Source organism: Vipera berus (assembly GCF_964194415.1).
Source record: "Vipera berus genome assembly, chromosome: 13".
NCBI lineage: Eukaryota > Metazoa > Chordata > Lepidosauria > Squamata > Viperidae > Vipera > Vipera berus.
In genome coordinates, this window is record NC_138216.1 from 7,134,376 (window position 1) to 7,159,463 (window position 25,088).

A 25,088-nucleotide genomic window follows, 5' to 3' on the forward strand; every position below is an offset into this window, starting at 1 on the left:
TCCGCATTTCAATGTTCGATCCGATTCCTACACCACAGATTTCATTACAGGGTAGTCCTCAACGGACGACCACAACGGAGCCCAAAATTTATGCTGCGAAGCGAGACGTTTGTGGAGGTTTGCCCCATTTGACAACTTTTCCTGCCACAGTTAAGCAAATCATTGCAGTTGTTAAGTTAGTAACCTGGTTGTTAAATGAAACTGGCTTTCCCCCCCCGCCCTCCTTTGAATTTTTGTTCTCAGAAGGTCACAAAAGAGGATCACAAGGACCCCGGAACACAGCAAGTGTCACATAAATATGAGTCAGTTGCCAAGCGTCTGAATTTTGATCATGTGACCGCCGGGATACCGCAACAGCCGTGCGAAAAACAGTCCTGTCACTTTTTTGAGCGCTGTTGTGACCTTGAATGGTCACTAAACGAATCGTTGTTAAGTCAAGGACTACCTGTGAACCTGCAGGAGTGTGAATGTATGTTGCTTCTGAGGACATCTCGTTTTTTTCGTACGGTTATCCAAATTTTGAACACCAACGTTCTCTTTCATGCTTGTCCAACTGATGGGATGGGAACTTTGATCAATGGGAGGGAATTTTCTCCTTCTTCTTTCTGATTCTGTCTGCTTACGTTGACTTGCTCCTTTCCCAATCATCTGGATGGTGTCGGGAGCAATAAATCAGGAAACAAGGCCGGTTCAAATGACCGCAGGTTTATTGCAGGCTAAAACTGTTCCACAAGAATCTGAACTGCTAACGGTCAAAGAAAGTTGGGGGGTACATGGAATTCAAGGTGATTTGCATGAGGTTTCTTGTGGGCCCAAAGGGATTCAAGACAGATGGCCACTTTTTTCAGCGCTTTGGGTTATAAATGAAGGACTACATGTTTCAAGTGTCTTAACAGGTACTGGGCTTCTAGATAAGGCAAGAATTGGGAATAATTAGTTACCTTATAGTAAGATGGGCAACCAATAAGATAGATAGATAGATAGATAGATAGATAGATAGATAGATAGATAGATAGATAGATAGATAGATAGATAGGCAGGAAGGCAGGCAGGCAGGCAGGCAGGCAGGCAGGCAGGCAGGCAGGCAGGCAGATATAGATAGATATAGATGACAGATGATATGGATGATAGCTGATAGATGAGATATTGATAGGATAGATAGATAGATAGATAGATAGATAGATAGATAGACAGACAGATAGATAGACAGAGAGAGATAAATAGAGATAGATAGATAGATAGATAGATAGATAGATAGATAGATAGATAGATAGATAGATAGATAGATAGATGACAGATGACATGAATGATATAGATGATAGATATTGATAGGATGGATAGATAGATATAGATAGATAGATAGATGACAGATGACATGAATGATATAGATGATAGATATTGATAGGATGGATAGATAGATAGATAGATAGATAGATAGATAGATAGATAGGTAGGTAGACAGATAATTGAGGACCAAAACAGAAACTGCCTCATCTCTAGGATCAGGCAAAGAAAGAGAATACCTGTAGTTTTGTACAGAAAGCAAAATATTAGCTTGGCAAAGCAAAGTTCTGTGCACTCGTCCGAAGTGTTGCACGCCCTGCTATGAATTAATTTATTTATTTATTTATTTATTTATTTATTTATTTATTTATTTATTTATTTATTTATTTATTTATTTATTTATTTCTTTCAATTTATTTATTTCAAGTCCAATGCTTCTGCTCTCCTTCCAGGCTCTTCTCAGTAAAAGGCCTGGCACCGAAGACATCTTGATATGAAATCACTGCATTTTTCCTAGCATATAGAGCCCTTTGTAATAAGCAGAAAACCTGGAGTTACAGCCCAAAGCAATTTCCTTTCTAATGGAAAATAATTTTCGCCAATTTCCTTTTCCTGCAAATATGCGTTAATACGCTTTAAAATAGAAGGTGCATATGGAAATAGTTTAGTTTTTACTGTTTTAGATAGAAAAATGGTCCAGGCAGGAGAATTTTCACTCATATGTTTATTGATTTCCATGGGTCCAACAGATTTAAAGGTGAGCTACGTGAACAATTGCAAGGGGTCTTATTTCCATCCGGCAATGTATAAATGCTTGTAAAAAAACCAGAATTAATGGAGGGAGGGGGGGGGATGGTGTATGCATGTGTGAGAGAACTCCTTTACAACTTAAGCAGAAACAAACATTTACTCAATTTTTACACCATCTATATCACAGAGCATCACACTTGCCCTTGGCAATATAGCTGTTAACAGCATTTAATTTTTCACCCAACAAAGACTGTTACAAGCTGTAGGAAAGGGATATTTTTTTTAAAAAGAACGAAACAGTAAAGGAAGGACACACTATCTTTCATCACCTCTACGCTAGCTGAAAGTCAAGTGAACTTTGACCTATGATTTAGGAAAAAGGGTCTTTTGGAATTTAGCTGGATTCATATTGCACACAGGGAGGTCTAAAGGATGACATTTCTCCATATTTTGTGTGTGAAAATTTACTGATGCAAAGCACTTATGTCTTTGGAAGTATGAGCAGAGGTGGTATCCAGCCAACACATTATTCCTTTCACGTGCATCGCCATGCACACACATAGCATTACATGAAATTGGAACGCTGCAGACTCATTAAACTGCGGAAACAAATAAAAACAACAGCTCTGGCTGGTTTTTCAGGGCGCCCCTTCAAATTAAAATGAAATCAAGGAATCCCTACGAAATGATTGTAAAAAAACCCCACCAGTTTACAAATATTTTGCTCAGTTCTCTACAGTCCTGTGGAAAGGAGAACTGGGCAGAAAAAAAATGTTTCTAAGAACTAAAGGCCAAGCAGAAACAGCATCTAATCATAATGTGTGTTTTTTTTCCTTAGGGAGCAGAATCCCATCAACTATGTATCTGCAATGTGCTTGGGGATGACTTGTAGAATCCCAGCTGGACTCATGAAACGATGACCCTCACTATTTCTTGGCTCAGGTTGTGAACAGGTAAATTGGTTGGCTGCTGATTCTCCCACTGAGAGAATATTGGTAGCTCAGAACTATGGGGTCCTTGATGCTCTCTGAGCTTGGTGGCTTTCTTGCAGATGTTTCATTGCCAAACTCAATGTCTATATGGAGATTCCCAGTCATGGTTATCCCAAAGTACTTTTGTCAAAAGCCAACTGGACTTTCTTTGCTCTTCCTTGAAGACATTTCGCTTCTCATCCAAGAAGCTTCTTCCGTTCTGACTTCAGAAGACGCTTCTCATCCAAGAAGCTTCTTCTGAAGTCAGAACGGAAGAAAGGTGAGAAGTGAGACGTCTTCGAGGAAAAACAAAGTTGAAAAAGCCTCATTGGGATTAGCAGACTAGGTAGCCTCATCAGTGCTACAAGGGCAAAGCCCATTCCCTTCTAGCACGGAGGAGGTGTCCTAGCTGGGTCATGAAACGTCTGCAAGAAAACAGCTAAACTCAGAGGGCATCAAGGGACCCCACTGATAATTGTTCAGGGAAAGCCAAAGGCACTGTGTGTGTTTTGGGGTTTTGCTATTGTGAGGTTGATTCATAGTGCTGTTAATCACCCTCAATATGTGTACATTTAAGGATTAGTCAGAGTGTATTTGAAGGGATCACAAAAGAGCACTGAATGTAGATCAGTTGGACCCTGGGACTGGATTTCCCTGCTCATAGAAATGTTGACCTCCTTTACAAAGATCCTTGTAATACAATACAATCGGGAAGCTTGGATTTTGCCAACTTTCTTCAATCTGATGCCCATTAAGCATTTTGGACCGGATCTTCCAGCCCAAAAGTCCTCTGAAATTTAACTCTAATAGATCTGGAGAACCCCGAGTTTAGGAAAAGCCACCTTCAGATGGTAAGACATCCAAGAACTGTGCGTGAATGAAAATGGCGGGCTTCTGTCCAGGATTAAGGCCCCTGAAGAGAGAATGGCCCCCATTGTTCACAGCTTATGGGAAGAGATCGGTGGTGGAATCTCTGGAGGCTAGCATTTTGCAAAGAACATAATCAGATTTTTCCACCCCATTTACAGATTTCTCTCACTGTGACAACTGTCTTCCTTCAGGAAACATCCATTAACGGATGTTTAATGATTCAGATTTAAATGATTGACCGTGGCTCTCTCGGGCTTACCCTGGACAAGTTGTGTAAGGGATTTACTTCCAGTATTGGCAGGTGCTTGGGTGTGTGTCCTATTCAGACACACTGTAGGACCCCAGCCTGCTCTGCATTGTTAATATGAAGTCCCACTTGAGCTTCCTGGGACATGAAGGTGAAAAGCAATCAACAAACAGGAGAGATGAGGAAACTGTATTTCATTGGGACTGGAATAAAATACTTATTATTTACTCCTCCTGTTAAGATCTGAAGATTGACAAGCCCGATTGTGCGATGAAAGCTTCAAACAATCAAATGGGTGTCACTATGGTTAGCCATTCAATCAGAGGGGGGATTTGGGGTGAGGACCTTCAAACTGTTGCTGAAGCACAACTCTCAGCAGCTCTGGCCAACAATGGACAATAGTGAGCGATGTCAGGAGTCAGAACAACAAACGCTGGGAAGTTACAGGTCCTCCATCTGCGCTAGATGGTCTAATCTGACATAGTGTTAGCAAGTCAGGATTTAATACTGCTACACTTTGGGTGGACCATAATTATTCACAGTTTTTAGGGGGGAGCAGTTACAAAATCCCCCCCCCCCAATTTTTTTCAATGAACAAACCGGCCAACCAATGGGTGCCATTTTAATTGCAAAATGCAATTGCCATAATGTCACTCTTCCAGGAAACCACCCGCCCACCAATTCAGTTATTCCACCCCGTTCACAATCCATTAAATGTGAATTAGGTGAAGGTAAATTGATGGCGTCTTCTCAACTGCCACTTATTTAGCCCTTCCTGACCCTGCCTACATGTATATTTACGGAAGAGTGCAGAGCACGGTAAAAGGCACAAAATTGGTACGTGGCATCATTTGATAAACCCTAGCTGTGATGGAAGTCTGTAAGTCAGCAAAAATTGGGCAGAGAAAATGTGAATTTAATTCGATCTATTATATAAGGGGCATAATGATGCCCGCCATCTGCTCTGAAATAGCGCAGACTCATTTTTTTTACAGTCCCCATGATATCATAGCCTGTTCCAGCCTTGTTGGTTTGCTAGAGACAGAATATCTTGCCTATACACGCTAAAAAAAAAGAATAAAAGAAGAGCTGTTTGTTCTCTAAGAACAGGACATTCCCCGTATTTTCTTGTCTTGATTACAAATTCTAGGGGGGTGTCACTGTGTCAATCATGAAAGTCGAGATCTTTCCACGGCTAGGAGAAAGTATTCAGAGTTTGCAGAGGTGTTTCCTTAGCAAATAACAGGATGAGTAAAGGCAAATCAGAGCTATGTTTTAAAAAAAATAAATCACGGGAGCAGAAATAAAAATGCTATTCAGAACCTAGAACTAATTTGGTTTTATCAACGCCATAAACTCTTTTTCGATTTTTGGATGGTTACTCAGCTCGCTCAGACTGTAATATCGATGGACGATCTTTTCCGCGGTGACCCCCACCAGCCGCACTCCGTGGCTGTCATCTCCTAGCTGGCATCCGATGGCCGATGAAGTGACCATGTCGAGATCTTTGTATGTTCCTCCTGCATTTTTGTGAAGGTGTCCAGAAAATACTGTTTTAATGCCTGTTGGAAAACAAACCAAACCATTATTTGGGCTCAAACTGAAAAGAATTCCAGAATGGGCATGGTTTCCCAATTTATTTTTTTTTAAAAATTCTTAGATGGTCCAAGATGATGACTTTGAGTCCCACCCAACTTCCGAGGTTGTTTGATGAGGATTTTTATTCGAAAGGATTTCCATTAGAGGAGGGAAAAGGAATTTTCCACGACTTGTTCATCATTTAAAGTTTCGATGAACTGATATTATGGGGGTGAACATAAAGACATTTTCCCATGGCTTTTTTACATAAGAGCCAGTACAGGGCAGCAGTCGTGGTGTTGTTATCTGAGATGGGATTCAAATTCTTGCTTCATCAGAGAAGTTATTGGATAACTTTCAGCCAGTTGGTTTCTCTTTTAGCCCAAACCACCTCACAGCACTGTTACTGTTCAGACAAAATGTTCAGAGAAATTCCTTGTGAGCCTTGAAGAACTCACTAAAAATCTTCCTCCATCTAACATTGTGAACTGCCTGCAATTAGTGCAGGTTCGCATCCCACCAGGCTCAAGGTTGACTCAGCCTTCCATCCTTCCGAGGTAGGTAAAATGAGGACCCAGATTGTTGGGGGCAATTAAGCTGACTTTGTAATAATGCCGCTTGGGGTGTGTGTGAAAGCCCTAACAAGCAGGCACATACATAGAATGAAGGCTACTGCTAAGCTTGTAAGCCGCCCTGAGTCTTCGGAGAAGGGCGGGATATAAATGGAATTAAAATAAAAAAATAAAAATAAAACATAGCCAACGTGGGGTTCAGGATATCTTCCAATTTTGCAGATAAAAGGAAGACTGGGAAGATCTACAGTGTTGCCCCAATTTATTTATTTTTTTTAAAAAATTTACATTTGATTAGGATTGCCTTGAATGTGTTCATTTCCACAATCCCTTTAAACACCACCAGCACGATGTACCACATGGCAGCATAAAAATATTGCAATACAACAAAATAATTACGAAATCCCAGGATTCTGGGGTTGGAAAGGACACGAAATATCTAGCCCGACTTTCGGCAGCGTTCATTAAACCACCCTTGAGAGGCAGCTAAATGTTTTATTTTGGCTTAGCTTCTCCCCCCAAAGGTGCTTTTGGGTGGTTTGAAAATGTTTCGCTTCTCATCCAAGAAACTTCTTCAGTTCTAATTGAGCTGAATTTTAGTTAGAACTGAAGAAGCTTCTTGGATGAGAAGCGAAACATTTTCAAGGGAAAAAAATGAAGAAAGTCCAGTTGCCATTTGAAAAGCGTTTTGGAGGCAACCATCACCTAGAGGACTGAGAATCTTAACAGACACTTGGTTCCTCTGATTAACCCTGATGCCACAAACTAAGATTGAAGCTAAAGATCACTTAGGGCAAGGAATGAACTTAGTGGTCTTTAAATTAGGTACCTAAACCAACGTACCCAACTAGAAGTATTCCATATACCAGCAGCCACCGCCAAAGAAACCACATTTCCTGGGACTGGGGGAGGTCCCTTGGAGACAAGAGACCGAGATGACAAGGTCTTAATTTTTAAACCTCCTCTTTTTCCAACTCTTTAGAATTTCATTTTAAGAGACTGGTTTACAGATAAAATGATTCCCTTCGTTCCATTTGTCGTCGGAAGCGCAAATACAGTCCATCAGAAATAGGTTTTGCAAGTGTCTTTCAGAGGGTAATCCTGTGTGTTTCATTTAAGGATGCTAATAAAACATGGCACGCAATTTAAAACAGGAACCCTTTTTTGACAGCCAATTGTTGCTAATGTGCCCCGGATTCCAGATTAATGGAAAGTACAATGAATTCTCTCTTCATGAAACTAGAGATCTACAAGATCCTCTACACAAATGTGCCACATTAGTATACAGTGATGAATGATAGCAGGAAGTGGAAAACCAGGACACATAAAGAAAGGGTGGAGAACATCAATGTTCTTTGCAAAGATGATCCAACAATTTCAGCCAAAGTATTGGAGCAGATGCCCATTCAACGTTCTCTTCCATTCACCAAGCTTCTCCTTTGGTCCAGGTTCATTGGAGACAGTCATCTCCTCCAAGTTGATTTTCTTTCTAATCATTTTCAACTCATGATGGATCAGACCAGAAAGACCATTCACAATAGTCTGGGCTGCTAAAGAAGCCCATGGAAGCTGTAGCAAGCAAGGTAATGAACTGTGGTGTGTTTCCTGTTGTGCTGCACTATGCAAATTCCTCCTCCTTCTGGGGATTCCTTCACTGGTATAAAAAGGTAATCACTACGTGCTGGTAGCTTTTCCACCCAAAGTCATCTCAGGGCTTATAAGGTGATGAACCTCAGTAAAGAGGGCATGGGAGAGATTTTGAGTGCCTGGGGAATTCCGAAGGCTTCTCAGGGGAATTCCGAAGGCATCTCTAAGATGCCTTCGGAATTCCGAAGGCATCTCTAAGATGATTGATGAACTTCAGTAAAGAGGGCATGGAGGAGATCTTGGAGGCCCGGAGTATTCTGAAGTTGCAATACTCTACCAACTTGGAAGAGTGAGGGAAATTCTCAGGGACGACTCACACCCTGGTCGGTATCTCTTTACTCTCCTACCATAGAGGTAGGAGATATAGGAGTATAGCCAGCCGTACAGCTTTTATCCATGGGCTGTTAGGCTTTTGAACGGGATATAATTTTATAAACTTTATGCATGATTGACTTGCGAGGCCGGTGTGTTGTGCAATTAGCTGACATGGTGTAATAAGAGGGAGGGTTTGTGTCACTGTAAGTTGGGGGTGGGGGCACCAAGGGAGGCTCAGCCAATCTCAATGTATACATGGTTGGACTTTGGCAATAAAGGTTCATTCATTCAACTAATCTTTAAAAGCAAACTTCTGAAAGGGGTAAGCCAGGTTCAAGCCAATCAGTCAACAGGGTCTGAGCATGCTCAGTAGCCACTGAATGAAAGGGAAGAACAATGGTTGGGTTAGGGCAGGGGTCTTCAAACTTGGCCCTTTTATGACGCTGGCTGAGGAATTCTGGGTCCACAAGTCATAAAAGGTCCAAGTTCGAAGACCCCTGGATTAGGGGGAGTAGAACGGTCTAGCTCAGTGTTTCTCAACCTTGGCAACATTAAAATGTGTGGACTTCAATGCCCCCCATTCCCCAACCAGCATTAGCTTTAGCATCAGCTGGCTGGGGAATTCTGGGAGTTGAAGTCTTAAATCTTAAAGCTGCCAAGGTTGAGAATCGCCTAACGGATTAGGAAATGGTTGCCTCATATGGGAAGCATATCCATTTCCTCTTAAGGGCCGTCAAGCCGTCTCTTGCCCGCTTGCACTTTTTTAGGCTAGAAAAGTGGTTAATCTAAAGCTGTAAAATCAACATCCCGATGTTTGAACTGGCAAGCACTTCCTGCAACATTTAATCCCATTTACCTTTCTTTTTTCTTTTTCTTTTTTGGAGAACCATCAGTTCTTCTAGCTGAAGGCTGCACTCAGATTTCAAAAGGGTGGAGATCACAACCCCCAAAGTGAGCATAAATTACATTTGATTTGATTTCAATGCCAACTGCACTCTTATGGCAAGTATTCCCTGGGGGGGGGGGGGGAACATCAGAATTCCCTCCTCATAAATACACCAAAAGGTAGAACTTCTGGAGAGGTTGTGAGACAAGCCCTAAGGCTGAAGTTAGGTCCTTCCGAATTACGCAGGGGCCAGATATTCTCCTTCCCAAAGACAGAAGATAAGAATTGTCCTTCTTTGGCATTTGGATCCCAAAAAGTTGTCTAACATGTATCCTAACCTACAGTCTAAATGCTGGAGATGCGGTAGTTTAGATGCCACTTACTTTCATATGTGGTGGACTTGTAGAAACATAAAAGCTTTTTGGATTAAAATTTGGTGGAACATTCAAAAGATTTTTAAGAGAAAGATAAAGTTTTCTCCGCAATTGTTTTTATTGGGTATTGTTGTAGATTGCGATGTTAAAGAAACCAATTTGATGTTGAATATGATAACAGCAGCACGGTTACTGGTGGGACAATATTGGAAGAAGGATAGTTTGCCTACTATAGAAGAATGGGTACTTAAAGTATCGAATCTTGCAGAAATGTCTTAGATTTCTGCTTATTTGAAGGATCATTCACAAGAAAGATATATTTCAGTTTGGAGAAGATGGATAGATTATATTCAGAACAAATATGGGACTAAAAAGTTCCACTTAGCTTATGAGTAGATTTTAGAGGGATATTGTTATTAAATTTAGTATTAGTATTGATTATATTTTTTGTTTAAGTTATTATTACTATGTTTTTAATAATTTGAATGTATCTATGTTAAAGGGGAGTTAAAGCACATTATGAATTTGGTTAATTTTATAATGGATAATGTTAGTTAGAATATGATTATTATATCTATAACCCTGTATTCAGCTCTGGGAAGGGGGGGTGGTTTGGGGCGGGTGGGTTTTGGGGATATGTATTGTAAAATTTTGTTTTAAAACTCTTTAATAAAAAAAAGAATTGTCCTTTCTTTGATGATTATTTCATTTGGTATTCTTCCTTTCGAGGAAAGTTCCTTTGGGGAGGTGAATTTTTTTTTAGCAGCAGGAATGACATGACACCATATCCTCTTGGGGCTTTGCGACCTGCCGCCTGTTTTAATTCTGCAGCTTTCTGCTGGATTTTCAGATTTGCCTCTTTAAGGAAGGTGCCGTGAGTAATTGAAAAGCAACCCACATACACAACAAACACCGGCAAAAAAAAAAGACCATCCATAAAAATTGACAGCAAAATAGTCACTTGGTTTTTCAGCTCCCCGCCGCTCACCCAACCTGGTTTTCAGATCTCTCCAAAGTTCTTTCACTGAACACGGCTCCATCAAGTTAATCTGTCCAGGCTAGTCGTCGTATCTATAATTCACTGCCATAAACTTCAAAAAAAAAAGCTGGTTTTCTGACTCGGGGGGGCTTGAGGTTTTCAAGCTGAGTCGGCTTTTTATGTTGTTGTTTTTAATCAAAATCCTTGGCAGAACTTCCGGAGCATTTTAACATTCTGGTCTGACACACCTCAAAAGAAACTTTTAATGAAGAAAACACAGCAGGGAATAGGCGAGAAGCCGCTATCTGGAACAACCAGTAAGTTGCATTTTCGTCATCTGATTAGCAACGAATCGGTTCTGCGTTATGACCTGTGAAATATCTTCTGCTCGAGGCATCCGGGAGCCGGAAGGAGATAGCCAGTTCTTAGGTTGTATTTTGGAATCTGTTTTGGAGCGTGTGTGTGTGTGTGTGTGTGTGTGTTTGAGAGTTACACTCTTTGTGATGTGCTATGAGTTCCATCACAAAGGTTGCACTGGAGTTGGATGTACCTCAACTGTTGGGGCTTTGTCAATATTCCTGACAAGGAGAAGAAGTCGGAATCCTAAAGGCAATCTAGAGAGGAAAGAACAGCTAGGGGTCTAGACCGTATTAAGTCATGATGGCTTTTGTTCAGTCATTCAGTTGCTTTCCTGACCAAGGTTGTCCATCAATAACAGAAGACCAATACAAGAGAATATTTGTAGCTCAGGGTTGAACTGTGGGGCCTTGGTGCTTCGTAAGCTTGGTGGTTTCCTTGCAGATGTTTCATTAGCAAAGTAGGTAACATCAATGCTAGAAAGAGTGCAGAGAAGAGCAACAGAGATGATTGGGGGACTGGAGGCTAAAACATATAGGGAACGGTTGCTGGAATTGGGTACGTCTAGTTTAACGAAGAGAAGGACAAGGGGGGAACATGATAGCAGTGTTCCAATATCTCAGGGGCTGCCACAAAGAAGAGGGAGCCAGGCTGTTTTCCAAAGCACCTGAAGGCAGGACAAGAAGCAACGGATGGAAACTAGTCAAGGAGAGAAGCAACCTAGAACTAAGGAGAAACATCCTGACAGTGAGAACAATTAATCAGTGGAACAACCTGCCTCCAGAGGTGGTGAATGCTCCAACACTGGAGGTTTTTAAGAAGAGACTGGGCAGCCATTTGTCTGAAATGGTATAAAGGTTTCCTGCCTGAGCAGGGGGTTGGACTAGATGACCTCCAAGGTCCCTTCCAACATTATTATTATTATTATTATTATTATTATTATTATTATTATTATTATTATTATTATTATTATTACTATTATTATTATTATTATTATTATTAAAAATTATTATTATTATTATTATTATTATTATTATTATTATTATTAGAATGGAATGTGTGTTGCAGGAGGAGGAGGAGGAGGAGGAGGAGGAGGAGGAGGAGGAGGAGGAAGAGGAGAACTGTGGGGTCCTTGGTGCTCTCTGAGCTTGGTGGTTTCCTTGCAGATGTTTCATTACCAAACTAGGTAACATCATCAATGCTACTGATGTTACCTAGTTTGCTAATGAAACTTCTGCAAGAAAATTGGCAACTTTTAATGACTTGCTAAAAGAATGCCAATGAACAGCTGTCTGCAAGGGGCATAAATCCTTCCATTCCCCACCATCCAGTCAGAGCTGAAGAAGCTTCTTGGAGGAGAAGCCAAATGTCTTCGAAGAAGAAGAAGAAAGTCCCGTTGCCACGTGAGAAAAGCATCTTTGGGATAACTGTGACCTGGAGGACTGAGAATCTCCATAGACAATTTAGATTCTGAATTGGTATGTATTTCAATGTTGTCTTTGTTGTTGTTAGGTGGGTACCTTCTTTAGCATTCTGCTTTAATAGCGGATTGGTTTATAGCTTCATCTTCTTTTCCAGAATTTATGTTAGCAGCCTTCTCATGCATTCCAGTGTGGATTGTTATCTTGCACATTTGGCAGATTTACTACACAATTGTCTGTTATGGAAATGTTTGCAACAGCAAATGCAATCTTGAGTGTTGGGCAGGACTGACACCACCCAATGGTGAAAGAATCAACTGGGAACCGAAGGACTGCCAAGTTGGGGGTCAAGCCAACTCAAGCCACTGCTGTTTTGGGTCCTACACATTAAAACTCACGTTCTTGCTATCGTTGACAGACTGGCTTGGCTTGTATAAAATGGGTTGGGGAAAAGAAATCAGCTTATCTTTGATTTTTCTAATTCAGCCATTCTTTTTTTTTTCCCCTTCCCTTTCCACTGGCCAATTGCACATCGATGGGAGTCACTGAAGGACTTCTCACCGCAGTTGAACCCGAAACCAAGTGAGACATTTTTTAAGTGAATTTTGCCCCGTTTCACAACCAGAGTGAAATCTGCTTTCCACATTGACTTTGCTTGCCAGAAGGTTGCAAAAAGAGATCACAAGGCCCCTGGACACGGCAACCGTCATAAATATGAACTAGTTGACCAGCATCTGACTTTTGACCCTGCGACCCTGGAGATGCTGCAACGGTTGTAAGTCCCATTTTTCGGTGCTGTTGTGATTTTGAACTGTCACGAATAACTGTAAGTCGCGGCCTATCTGTAGTTAGCTATTAGCCTTCCACCCTACGTTTCCTTAAAGCAGAGGTGAACCCTTTTCTACAGCTAGCTTTTTTCTTGAATTGGGTAACATTTCCCAAAGGTTTGAACAACTGTCACGTAGGGCAGAGGCCCCCAACCTTTTGGGCACCAGGGACCGGTTCCGTGGAGAGAGGTTTTTCCGCGGACCGGAGGGGGCGTGGTTTTGTGTGCTGCCTGTATCCCGTGGAGGGGGCTTTGCTTGTTTGTGCAGACCGGTTGCTGGCATGCCGCGGCCCGGTACTGGTCCACTGGGGGGAGGGGTTGGGGACCCCTGCTGTAGGGGGAAAAAAGCCATACACATAGTCCTAGACCAGGGGTCTTCACACTTGGCCCTTTGATGACTTGTGGACTTCAACTCCCAGAATTCTGGCTGAGGAATTCTGGGAGTTGAAGTCCACAAGTCATCAAAGGGCCAAGTTTGAAGACCCCTGTCCTAGACTGACAACCACTCGTTTAGGGGCTGTTTGAAGCTACAACGGTGTTGAAAACGTGACTCACAAGCAGTCCTTGGATCATCTTCAGTCAGGTGATCAAAAGTCAGGTGGGTTGGAAACTGGGGTGTCGTTACGACGGTTGCATCACAAGATCGCCATTTGCAACTTGGCCAGCCGGCTTTCGACTACTAAGCCCTGTCTGTGGAGCCACTTAAAAGACCACGCGATTCGTTTAACAGCGGCGATCTGCTTAAGAACCAGGACCAAAAGGGTTGTAAAATCAGGCCAGGACTTAGTAGCCACTTCTCTTAGCGATGAAAATTCTGGTCCCAACTATAGTCAGAAGCCAAGGACTTGCCTGAAATCCCTTCTTCTTCAACTCAGAACGCAGGAGACAGAATGAGGGCCTTAAATACAGTAATAGAAAAAGAATATCCCAGTTGACTGCCAGGGAAAATTTCTTAATGTTAAATCGTTCCACGGTGGAATTAACTGCCTAGAAAACTTCTCCCTTTTCTGGATAGCTTCAAGTGAAAAAAGCTAGATGCCATTTGGGGACGTTTTAATTTGAATTCCTGTCAGAGCAAGACACTGGCTCCTGTGCACTGTCCAATTTTAAGATTCAAGCTGTGATTATTATTATTATTTTCAAGTGGAAACAACGTTCTGATTCCCCCCACCCCTAGCTTCAGCAGCAGAAGAAGCCATCTTCAACTGGATAAGTTGGAGGTCCATTTCCAGAACCTTTAGCTGATATACAAATAGTCCTTGACTTACAACTGTTCGTTTACTGACCGTTCAAAGATACAACGGCACTGGAAAAAAAAGGTGACTCATGACCATTTTTCATGCTTGCGACCTTTGCAACACGGCCACATGATCAAAATTCAGACGCTTGGCAACTGGGTTCCTATTTATGACGGTCGCACTGTCCCGGAGTCATGTGATCCTCTTTTTGCGACCTTCTGACAAGCAAAGTCAATGGGGGAGCCGGATTCATTTAACAACCAGGTTACTAACTTATCAGCTGCACTGATTCACTTAACAACAGTGGCAAGAAAGGTCGTAAAACGGGATAAAATCCACTTAACCAATGTCTCACTTAACAACAGAAATGTTGGGCCCAGTTGCAGTATAAAGTTGATGACTGCCTGTATCGGTTACCATGTAGAGCAGAGCTCTTCAACTTTAGGACCTGTGGACTTCAACGCTGGGGCATTCTGGGAGTTGAAGTCCACAAGTCTCAAAGTTGCCAAGGATTGGACACCCCTGAGGTAGAGAATGGCTGGTTTAAATTAATGTCAAATAAATATCTGCTGCCCTGAAATACTTCAGGTAGGATTCCTACAAGAACCATCTAATACAGGGGTCTTCCATCTTGGCCCTTTTATGACTTGTGGACTTCAACTCCCAGAATTCCTCAGCCAGCATGGTTGGCTGAGGAATTCTGGGAGTTGAAGTCCACAAGTCATAAAAAGGCCAAGTTGGAAGACCCCCTGATCTAAGGAAAAAAAATTATCTTTTCAAGATAAGATTCTTCAGTCATCTTTTTGTCTCTCCTTAACCACCATATTTTTTTGATAATAATAATAATAATAATAATAATAATAATAATAATAATAATAATAATAATAATAATAATAATAATAATAATATGAAGAAGAAGAAGAAGAAGAAGAAGAAGAAGAAGAAGAAGAAGAAGAAGAAGAAGAAGAAGAAGAAGAAGAAGAAGAAGAAGAAGAAGAAGAAGAAGAAGAAGAAGTTGGAAGGGACCTTGGAAGTAATCTAGTCCAACCCCCTGCTCAGGCAGGAAACCCTATACCATTTCAGGCAAATGGCTGTCCAGTCTCTTCTTAAAAACCTCCAGGGTTGGAGCATTCATCGCTTCTGGAGGCAGGTTGTTCCACTGGTTAATTGTCCTCACTGTCAGGAAGTTTCTCCTTAGTTCTAGGTTGTTTCTCTCCTTGGCTAGTTTCCATCCGTTGCTTCTTGTCCTGCCTTTAGGGGCTTTGGAGAACAGCTTGACTGCCTCTTCTTTGGAGCAGCCCCTGAGATATTGGAACACTGCTATCATGTCACCCCTCACCCTTCTCTTCATTAAACTACACATACCCAATTCCAGCAACAGTTCCCTATATGTTTTAGCCTCCGGTCCCCCAATCATCTTTGTTGCCTTTCTCTGTACTCTTTCTAGAGTCTCGACATCTTTTTTACATCGTGGTGACCAAAAGTGGATAGCGCTCTATCATCTTCATGGCTTAACGGTGAAATTAAAAAGTGCCAGATTTTTCAATTGACAAATATTTATGATAAGGATGTAATTTTATTTTTAATTAGCCCAACTGTTAGGGACACTTGTAAAGTGAGAAAGGAAGCTCCGCATTTCACACCAGATGTAGCTACTGAAGCTCAAGTTTAGCTCTGTGGCGTAAAATGAATGGGCCGTTGAAGAAATCCAATTAAACAACAGACAGACAAATAAACATTTTTTTGTTTCGTGGGGAACTTCAAACAGAATAAATACAAACAGGTTGTTTCAAGGAAAAAAATGTGAGTACTTCAGTTGAAACAGAAGGCTGCTATAGAACAAATAATTATGAATGAAAGAATTCATCATGACCAGCTTCAGATAGGATGAACTCTAGTTCATTTAATAATGGTTTAGTGTATAAACCAATACTGGCTAGTGACTGATACGTTGATAAACATTCTCAAGAGGTGCATTTTTCCCCATTTCATGCAAAAAAGTCTAAAAGGGGTTTCCAGTCACATGTATGTACATTCCTTGACCTTGTGGTTTTGATGATCAGGGGAAAAATGGTAATAGAAAAAAGTAAGCTTTTTTTGAAATTACAGAGTAAGAAATAATTTTGTAACTGTATTCGTTATTTGCTGCAAAAGAAATTGCAACTTCCTTCCTTCCTTCCTTCCTTCCTTCCTTCCTTCCTTCCTTCCTTCCTTCCTTCCTTCCTTCCTTCCTTCTTTCCTTCCTTCCTCCCTCTTCCTTTCTCTCTCTCTTTTCTATATTAGTTTGTGTTAGTTTTTATTTAATATTTTAATGTTTTCTGTATAATTTACTTTAGAAACCCCTTGGCACTTTAAATTGAAAGAGCCTTGGTGGAGCAGTGGGCTAATGCCTCCTTAAGTAACACCAGCTGCCTGCAATTAGTGCAGGTTCGAGTCCCACCAGGCTCAAGGTTGACTCAGCCTTCCATCCTTCCCCGGTAGGTAAAATGAGGACCCAGATTGTTGGGGGCAATAAGCTGACTTTGTAATAATGCCGCTTGGGGCGGGGGAAAGCCCTAATAAGCAGGCATATACATAGAATGAAGGCTATTGCTAAGCACATTGATTTGTGCTTCTTAGACTGTAAGCCGCCCTGAGTCTTCGGAGAAGGGCGGGATATAAATGGGATTTTAAAAAAAATTGCACCCAAAAACCCCTACGGCTGGATAGATTGTATTCTTGACCCACTAACAAAAAACTTTTCTCCTGAAAGCAAACTATTAATTTAAAAAAAGGGCGGGGCTAGATCTGCCCCACAAAATTGATACCTTGCAACATCCCTGATACAAGATTGTTGGTATCTCTGGACCCCCACATCTCTTTCTCGCTCCTCTGCAACAGGAAATCTTCTACTAGTATTTACTTTTATATCCTTTAGCCATTTTTTAAAATCCTTTTACCAAGGATCTGTGTTTCAAGGCCTTAAAAAACAAGCCAAGATCTGAAGACAGCTTTAATCTTGGTGCATCCCAAAGCTATTGATCTTAATAGAATGTATCAGAGAGCTGTAGTTAGCTGAAGATCACTTACCGTATTTTTCGGACCATAACACACTTTCCCCCTCCCCCCAAAGTGGGGAGGAAAAAGGAGGGTGCGTCTTATGGTCCGGAGGTGATCCGTATGGCCAGCCCTAACCTCCACAAGTGGAAAGCAAGGGAGATTGCCAGGAGCACGAATCGGCACGTGCTGAGAAACGCCGATCTCGCACTCCTGCACTCTCCCTCGCTCGGTTTCAGCTTCCCTGGCTACAAGAGAAAGCAGGCTGAAACGGAGCGAGGGAGATTGCCAGGAATTGTGGGGGTAGGTCAAGGCCTACCTATAAATGTATAGAAACCGAATCCCGTGGGCAAAACCATACCTGCTTGGCAGAATTTTTCCAGGAGCTCGAGTCGAACAGCCTTCTCCAAATTGAAGTAGTTATGGTCCTCTTCAGGTTCGTTGACGAAGAAGGGGATGTGCTGAAAGACCACGGCGTGGCGGCATTGCTTTTCTCCCACCACGGCCAGCTGCTGCTCCAGCCATGCGTCCTGCGCCGCCTTTAATTCTGAGCACTGAGAGGCGTCGAAGTATAGCTGGGAATTCAACACGAGAAAGAAGACGCCACCGACCCAAAAGCTGAAGTAATCATCACCCCACTGCTGGCAATAATCGCTGACTGTCTCTGGAGTGGGCGTATTCCCCAGGTCGTGATTGCCGCTGACGAAAACCAGAGGGATGTCGCTTCTAAGGTCCTTCAGAACGTTTCTTAGATCCCGAATTTGGGCCTCCCGCCATTCCGTTCCTGCAAAACGAGAAGAGCTAATTCTTACGAGAGGCTAAGTTGCAGGACGTTGGGAAATGGTCAACCAGTCCGGGAAGGAGTCTCAAGCGAGGAATTAGCCTAGAATCGTTGCGTAGCCACAAGAGATCTAGAACTGACCTGCCCTCAGCTCCACGGAGCCTCATCTCTCTGCTCCCAAGAGAAGGCAAATAATCTGAGGGGCTGCCAGAAAGAAGGGGTGGGTGGGTTTCAACCTATTCTCCAAAGCACCTGAAGGCGGGACAAGAAGTAATGGATGGAGAACGGACCTAAAATTAAGGAGGAATTTCCTGACTGTGAGAAACCATCAATCAGTGGAACGGCTTGCCTCTGGAAGTTGTGGGTGCTCCATCACTGCAGGTTTTCAAGAACAGCTTAAACCACTATTTGTCTGAAGACCTCCAAGGTCTCTTCCAACTTTGTTATTCTGACTCTTGGAAAAAGACAGTCCCTCGGGTGTGGCCCAGACATTATACAGAAGATACCATGCAGAAGGTGGTCAGGATCTAGGTTAGGTTTGCTAGGTTTATTAAATTTTTATACCGCCCTTCTCCCGAAGGACTCAGGGCGGTGAACAGGGCATATCATAAAACTACAAAAATACAAAAGTTAAAAAAGAATTAAATTATTGCCCACAGTAAAAACAATAAAAAATATATATAAATATTAAAAACCTAAGTAACTCCCCATCAGGCCAGGCCAGCTTGTTCAAATAAATGGGTCTTTAACCCGCGCCGGAAGGAGCGGAGATCCGGTGCCATCCGGAGCTCAACCGGCAGCTGATTCCACAAAGCCGGGGCGCCCACAGAGAAGGCCCTCCCCCTGGGGGCCACCAGCCGACATTCTCTGACTGGAGGCACCCTGAGGAGGCCCTCTCTGTGGGAACGCACAGGGCGGAGGGGAGTCGACGCCGGCAGCAGGTGGTCCCCGAGGTATTCCGGACCCATGCCCTAGTTGGGTAATCTGTCTTCTCTTGATCACCATGCAGGAGACAAAAGAATGGATTTAAGTAAAAGACCACCCACTGCCCTTTTTTTTCCAATTGTGGCAACTTTAAGCATCCTGGCTAGGAATTCTGGGAGTTTTTTTTTAATCCCATTTATATCCCGCCCTTCTCCGAAGACTCAGGGCGGCTTACAATCTAAGAAGCACAAACCAATGTGCTTAGCAATAGCCTTCATTCTATGTATATGCCTGCTTGTTAGGGCTTTCGCCCCCGCCCCCCCAAGTGGCATTATTACAAAGTCAGCTTAATTGCCCCCAACAATCTGGGTCCTCATTTTACCTACCTCGCAAGGATGGAAGGCTGAGTCAACCTTGAGCCTGGTGGGATGCGAACCTGCACTAATTGCAGGCAGCTGGTGTTACTTAAGGAGGCATTAGCCCACTGCTCCACCAAGTTGATGTCCACACATCTTAAAGTTTGCCAAGCTTGAAAAATGCTGACTTAGTGTAAGAGCTGTCCGAGAGTGGTACTAATGATACAGTTCCTCTTCATTGGGGATTTTCAAGCAGAGGTCTGGGATACTTTAAGACAGGGGCCTTCAAACTTGGCCCTTTTATGACTTGTGGACTTCAACTCCCAGAATTCCTCAGCCAGCGTGCCATAAAAGGGCCAAGTTTGAAGACCCCCCCTCCGCTTTAAGAGTTGGTTTCAATGGCTTAAACACCCCTCCCAGCTCTATAATTCTGTGATTTATTTATTTGTCTTGCAGGAATTTCCACTGACATGGTGTGCCTTCATCTTTCAACACCTGCCATTCCAGTTTTTACAAAGCCCTCAGACTATAAAAGCCAGAGTAAAAAATGCAATTATCTCAAAACCGGTACAATTTGACAAACAGAAGTTTCTTTTCTTTCCTTTACTTTTTTTTTTAAAAAAAGCAACAACATCCAAGTGAACCATAAGTGTCTTCTACTTAATAGCCTTAAAGCAGAGCGCCAATACCTCTGGCTGTAAAATGCCTTTGATCTGCTGTCAAAACCATTTGTTTCATCTGACATGTTTAGATTTTATAGGCACTTCCGAAGAGGTGCCAGAAATAAGTCGCAGAGATCCCAGACCAGCTTTCTGGCTGTAAATTATCAATTAACATGCTGATCGCTCAATGATGGCTAGCAAGATGTTAAGGTCAGACATGAAGAACTTGAGGTTTGAGGGACAGGGAATTCAATCAAGATCTCCTCAAAGAAGTCGTCTGTCTGTCTGTCTGTCTGTCTGTCTGTCTGTCTGTCTGTCTGTCTGCCTGCCTGCCTGCCTGCCTGCCTACCTACCTACCTACCTATCTATCTATCCATCCTTCCATCCATCCATCCTTCCATCCATCATCTATCTATCTATCTATCTATCTATCTATCTATCTATCTATCTATCTATCTATCTATCTATCTATCATCTATCTATCTATCTATCTATCTATCTATCTATCTATCTATCTATCTATGTTTTATTTTGCCTTCATTACTTTAGAAGTAACTTAAGGTGGCAAACATATTGCTATTTGAGAGTGAAAAAAGTATGTGTGAATGAATACTGGACTCATATGGCCTGAGCTGGCACAGTGGTTAGAAGGCAGTATTGCAGGCTAACCCTGCATTCCCACAGCCAGAAGTTCGATCCGGACCAGTTCAAGGTTAGCTCAGCCTTCCATCCTTCCGAGGTGGATAAAATGAGGACTCAGATTATTGGGGGGGGGGCAATACGCTGACTCTGTAAACCGCTTAGAGAGGGCTGTAAAGCCCAGTGAAGTGGTATATAAGTCTAAGTGTTATTAGAAAGGAAGGAAGGAAGGAAGGAAGGAAGGAAGGAAGGAAGGAAGGAAGGAAGGAAGGAAGGAAGGAAGGAAGGAGGCTGACTCTGCTCAATGTCAGGAGTTCGATCCTGATGGGCTCAAGGTGGACTCAGCCTTCCATCCTTCTGAGGTTGGTAAAATGAGGACCCAGATTGTTGGGGGGCAAATATGCTGACTCTGTAAACCACTTAGGGAGGGCTGTAAAGCCCAGTTAAGCGGTATATAAGTCTCACTGCTTTTGCTATTGCAATTTTCCCCGTAACAACAATCCTCTGAGTTTCGGTTGGACTAAGAGAGAGAGAGACTCTTTTCCACATACCATTAGACTTCCAAACCCAAAGAGGCCACATTGCTTGATTTAAACCGGTTCAATTCCACTTCTGGAATTTTTGCGCCAGCTGGTGCCCCACTGCAGGTAGTCCTCAACGTATGACTGCAGTCTCAAGGCCAAAATTTCCGTTGCTAAATGAGACAGATGTTAAGTGAGCTTTGCCTTATTTTATGACTCGTCTTGCCACAGTTGTTCAGTGGTTCACTGCAGTTGTTCAGTTAGTAACAGGGCTGTTACTAAGAGAATCTGGCTTCCCCGCTGACTTTGCTCATCCGAAGGTTGGGAAAGGGGATGACGTGACCCTGGGACTTTGTGACCGTCATAAATATGAGTCCGTTGCGAAGCGTCTGAATTTTGACCACATGACGACGGGGATGCTGCAACGTGAGTGTGAAGAACGGCTTATGAGTCACTTTTTTCAGCGCGGTTGCAACTTTGAACAGTCACTAGACGAATGGTTTGATACACTAAACCAGGGATCTTCAAACTTGGCCCTTATATGACTTGTGGACTTCAACTCCCAGAATTCCTTAGCCAGCGTGCCTGGCTGAGGAATTCTGGGAGTTGAAGTCCACAAGTCACAAAAGGGCCAGGTTTGAAGACCCCTGCACTAAACAAATGACTGCAAGTCAAGGACTAAACAAATGTTTTTAAGTTAAGGCCTCGTTACTTTCGAAGACTTAACTAATTCATTTTTAAGCAAAACAATTCATTTCAGCAACGTATATGGTCTCCTACCTCTTTCTTACAACTTCGCCAACAATTACATCTAATGGAAAACGCAACAAGCCGAATCAAAAGGAATGACATTTCGTTTTTTCAAAAAAATAAATTCAAAACAAAACAACAACAACAAGGAAAATGAACCAAGCTGGTCTTCTATGAGCAAAGAAGAAGAAGAACAAAATGAAGTCCTGATAAACATCTGATAAAAACATCCGTCGCTCCTCCATTTTCAGTGTGGCATCTGATTAGCACGTTAACATCCCATCTTTAATAAAGTGTCAAACTTAATAAAAATCGCCCGGGTGCTCCATTGTGAGAGCTGTCCAGAGTGAAGAGGCTTTGTTTTAACCTGATGGTTTTGGCATCAATTCTCGCCTCTGCCTTCTGTTCCTTTAAGTACAGCCTGTTTTTCTGTCTTAAAAAAAAATATCAGCTGGTCTCATTTTTACCCAGCAGCATCATGCTCATTACCGGGAGCAAATTAAGGACTGCCAAGTTAGGAAGGGGAAAATCACAGCAAAAATAGTCCTGAGAGGCAACGGATTCTTCAGCCACCCCAGGAGAAGCAACTGGATTCAAGGGAGGGGGTTAGCAATCAAATCAATCCGTTAAAATAGAGCTGGAAGGGATCTTGGAGGTCTTCTAGTCCAGCCCCGATTTCTGGAGGCAAGCTGTTCCACTGGTTGATTGTCCTCACCGTCAGGAAGTTTCTCCTTAATTCCAGGTTGCTTCTCTCCTTGACTAGTTTCCAACCAGTGTTTCTTGTCGTGCCTTCAGGTGCTCTGCTAAATAAGTTGACCCCTTCTTCTTTGTGGCAGCCCCTCAAATACTGAAATCCTGCTATCATGTCCCTCCCCTAGTCTGTCTTTTCTCTAAATTGGCCCTAGCCAATTTTTGCAATTGTTCTTCATAGGTTTTGGCCTCTGGGCCTTTAATCATCTTAGTTGCTCAAAGTTTCTACCCGAAGGTAGCGCTTGAATTTATGACCACAATTGAGCTCAAAATGTCTGTTGCTCAGACAGCAGGTCCACCCGCCCCCCGCTTTTATGACCTTCCTTGCCACAGTCAGTAAGTGAATCACTGCCGCTGTGAACAACACGGTTGTTAAGGGAATCTGGTTTCCCCCCTGACTTTGTCTGTCAGAAGGTCGAAAAAGGGGATCACGTGACCCCCGGGATGCTGAATCTGTCATAAATACGAGTCAATTGCCAAGCATCTGAATTTTGACTGTATGACCATGATGTTGCAATGGTTGTAAGTGTGAAAAACGGTCCTAAGACACTGTTTCTCGGTGCCTGTGTAACTTTGGTCACTAAATGAAGTGTCGCAAGTCAAGGACTAGCTGCGTATTTCCCTGCCTCCTATTGTTGACGTTTCTAGCATGGAAGCATGGTGGACAGCTCCGTCTCTTCTAAAGAACTATGCCACATCTTGCAATTGGAGAAGTAAAAAGAGATTTCAAAGCAGAGTTACCAACAGGAGAGAATATTTATAAAATCCAAGAGTTGACCTGTTGGGTCCTTGGTGCTCTCTGAGCTTGATCGTTTTCTTGCAGATGTTTCATTATCCAATTAGGTAGCATCCTCAGGGCTAGAAGGGAGTGAGGCTTCCTCTATAAACCACAGCCTAATTAAGGAACCACCAAGAGCATTCACACCGACACTGATCCGGCAAGCCACTGGTGTATAAAGAGAGAGCAGCCCCCCCCTCCCATCTAGCACTGATGATGTCACCTAGTTGGGCAATGAAAGACCTGCAAGAAAACAACCAAGCTTAGAGAGCACCAAGGACCCCACAGTTGTCGTCCTCCACCTGTTTGCAAATACCATTCTCTTCTAGTACTGATGATGTTATCTAGTTGGGTGACAAGACATCTGCAAGAAAAGAACCAAGTTCAGAGAGCACCAAGGACCCAGCAGGTCAACTCTCCTCCTCCTCTCTGCAAACCCCACTCCATTCTAGCACTAGTTGGGCAATGAAACATCTGCAAGAAAACCCCCAAGCTCAGAGAGCACCAAGGACCCCACAGTCATTGTCCACCGCAACTGACAGAACAAGCCACCACGTATAAATTGAGGGCAAAGCCTTCTAGCACTGATGATGTTCCCTAGTTGGGTAATGAAACGTATGAAATAAAACAGCCAAGCTCAGAGGGCACACCAAGGACCCCACAATTCTCCTCCTCCTCCTCCTCCTCCTCCTCGCAAACCCCACTCCGTTCTAACATTGGTGAGGTCACCTAGTTGGGCAGTGAAACATCTGCGAGAAAACCACCCAGCTCAGAGGGCACCGAGGACCCCAGAAGGGTCAACTACTGCAATTGAACACCTACCAATCTGGAGGTCCCCCTCGTGGAAGGTCAACTACTGCAATTGAACACCTACCAATCTGGAGGTCCCCCTCGTGGAAGGTCAACTACTGCAATTGAACACCTACCAATCTGGAGGTCCCCCTCGTGGAAGGGAAGCTTCTTAAGACTTTCGATGAGCACCCCAACGCCTGCAGAGCATGGCCAACGCTTAATAACCAAGGAGTGACGCTGTGCGGCAGTGTTCCAGGCCGCAAAGCCAGAACGACACACCCGATCTGGTCCTGCCATAGCACGCGCCGATTGTTCTTGGTATCGTCACACACATCCATACAATCAAGAGGAAAGGGGGAGGGGGGGGGAGCCCATCCCTGCCGTACTAGTAATGATAACAACAATCCAAGCGCAACACCACCCCTCCCCATTTAATCACCATTTACATAACGGAAGACACTGACGCTGATTACTTAGTCCCTTTAACGGGTTCATAAACGGCTCCAAGTGTTTTGCTTGATTGCAGCCCACTTTAGCTGATGATGCTGCGCTTTTTTTTTTTTGGCTGCAGTTCTCCCAGGCGTCTTTAAAAGCCAAAGACTTTGTTATATTTACAAGGCTGGTGAGGAGCAGCTGAGCTAGTCCTCAATTTCTGACCCCCAATGGGTGGAGCCCAAAATTTCCCGTTGCTAAGCGAGACCGCTGTTAAGTACATTTCGCTCCATTTTACTACCTTTCTTGCCACGGGGGAAATCCCTGCAGTTGGGATATTCGTAACCGCAGA

At 43.0% G+C, this 25,088-nt stretch overlaps 1 protein-coding gene and 1 long non-coding RNA gene across 2 annotated transcripts in view; one reads left to right on the forward strand and one right to left on the reverse strand.

Annotated features, from left to right (window-relative positions):
• Positions 1 to 1,216: 1,216 nt before the first annotated feature.
• CPPED1 (calcineurin like phosphoesterase domain containing 1) overlaps positions 1,217 to 25,088 on the reverse strand; it is a 34,011-nt gene continuing 10,139 nt past the window's right edge. Inside the window, exons 3-4 of the mRNA XM_081338286.1 lie at positions 17,713 to 18,135; positions 1,217 to 5,684 (exon numbers count right to left, since the gene is read on the reverse strand). Coding sequence (XP_081194412.1) covers positions 5,452 to 5,684; positions 17,713 to 18,135 — 656 coding nt within the window. The 3' untranslated portion in view covers positions 1,217 to 5,451. The remainder of the gene's footprint in view (positions 5,685 to 17,712; positions 18,136 to 25,088) is intronic.
• On the forward strand, positions 7,822 to 12,188 carry LOC308674088. Its single transcript, XR_014027799.1, has 4 exons — positions 7,822 to 7,855; positions 9,119 to 9,185; positions 10,685 to 10,790; positions 12,162 to 12,188. It is a non-coding gene; the product is annotated as an uncharacterized lncRNA (long non-coding RNA).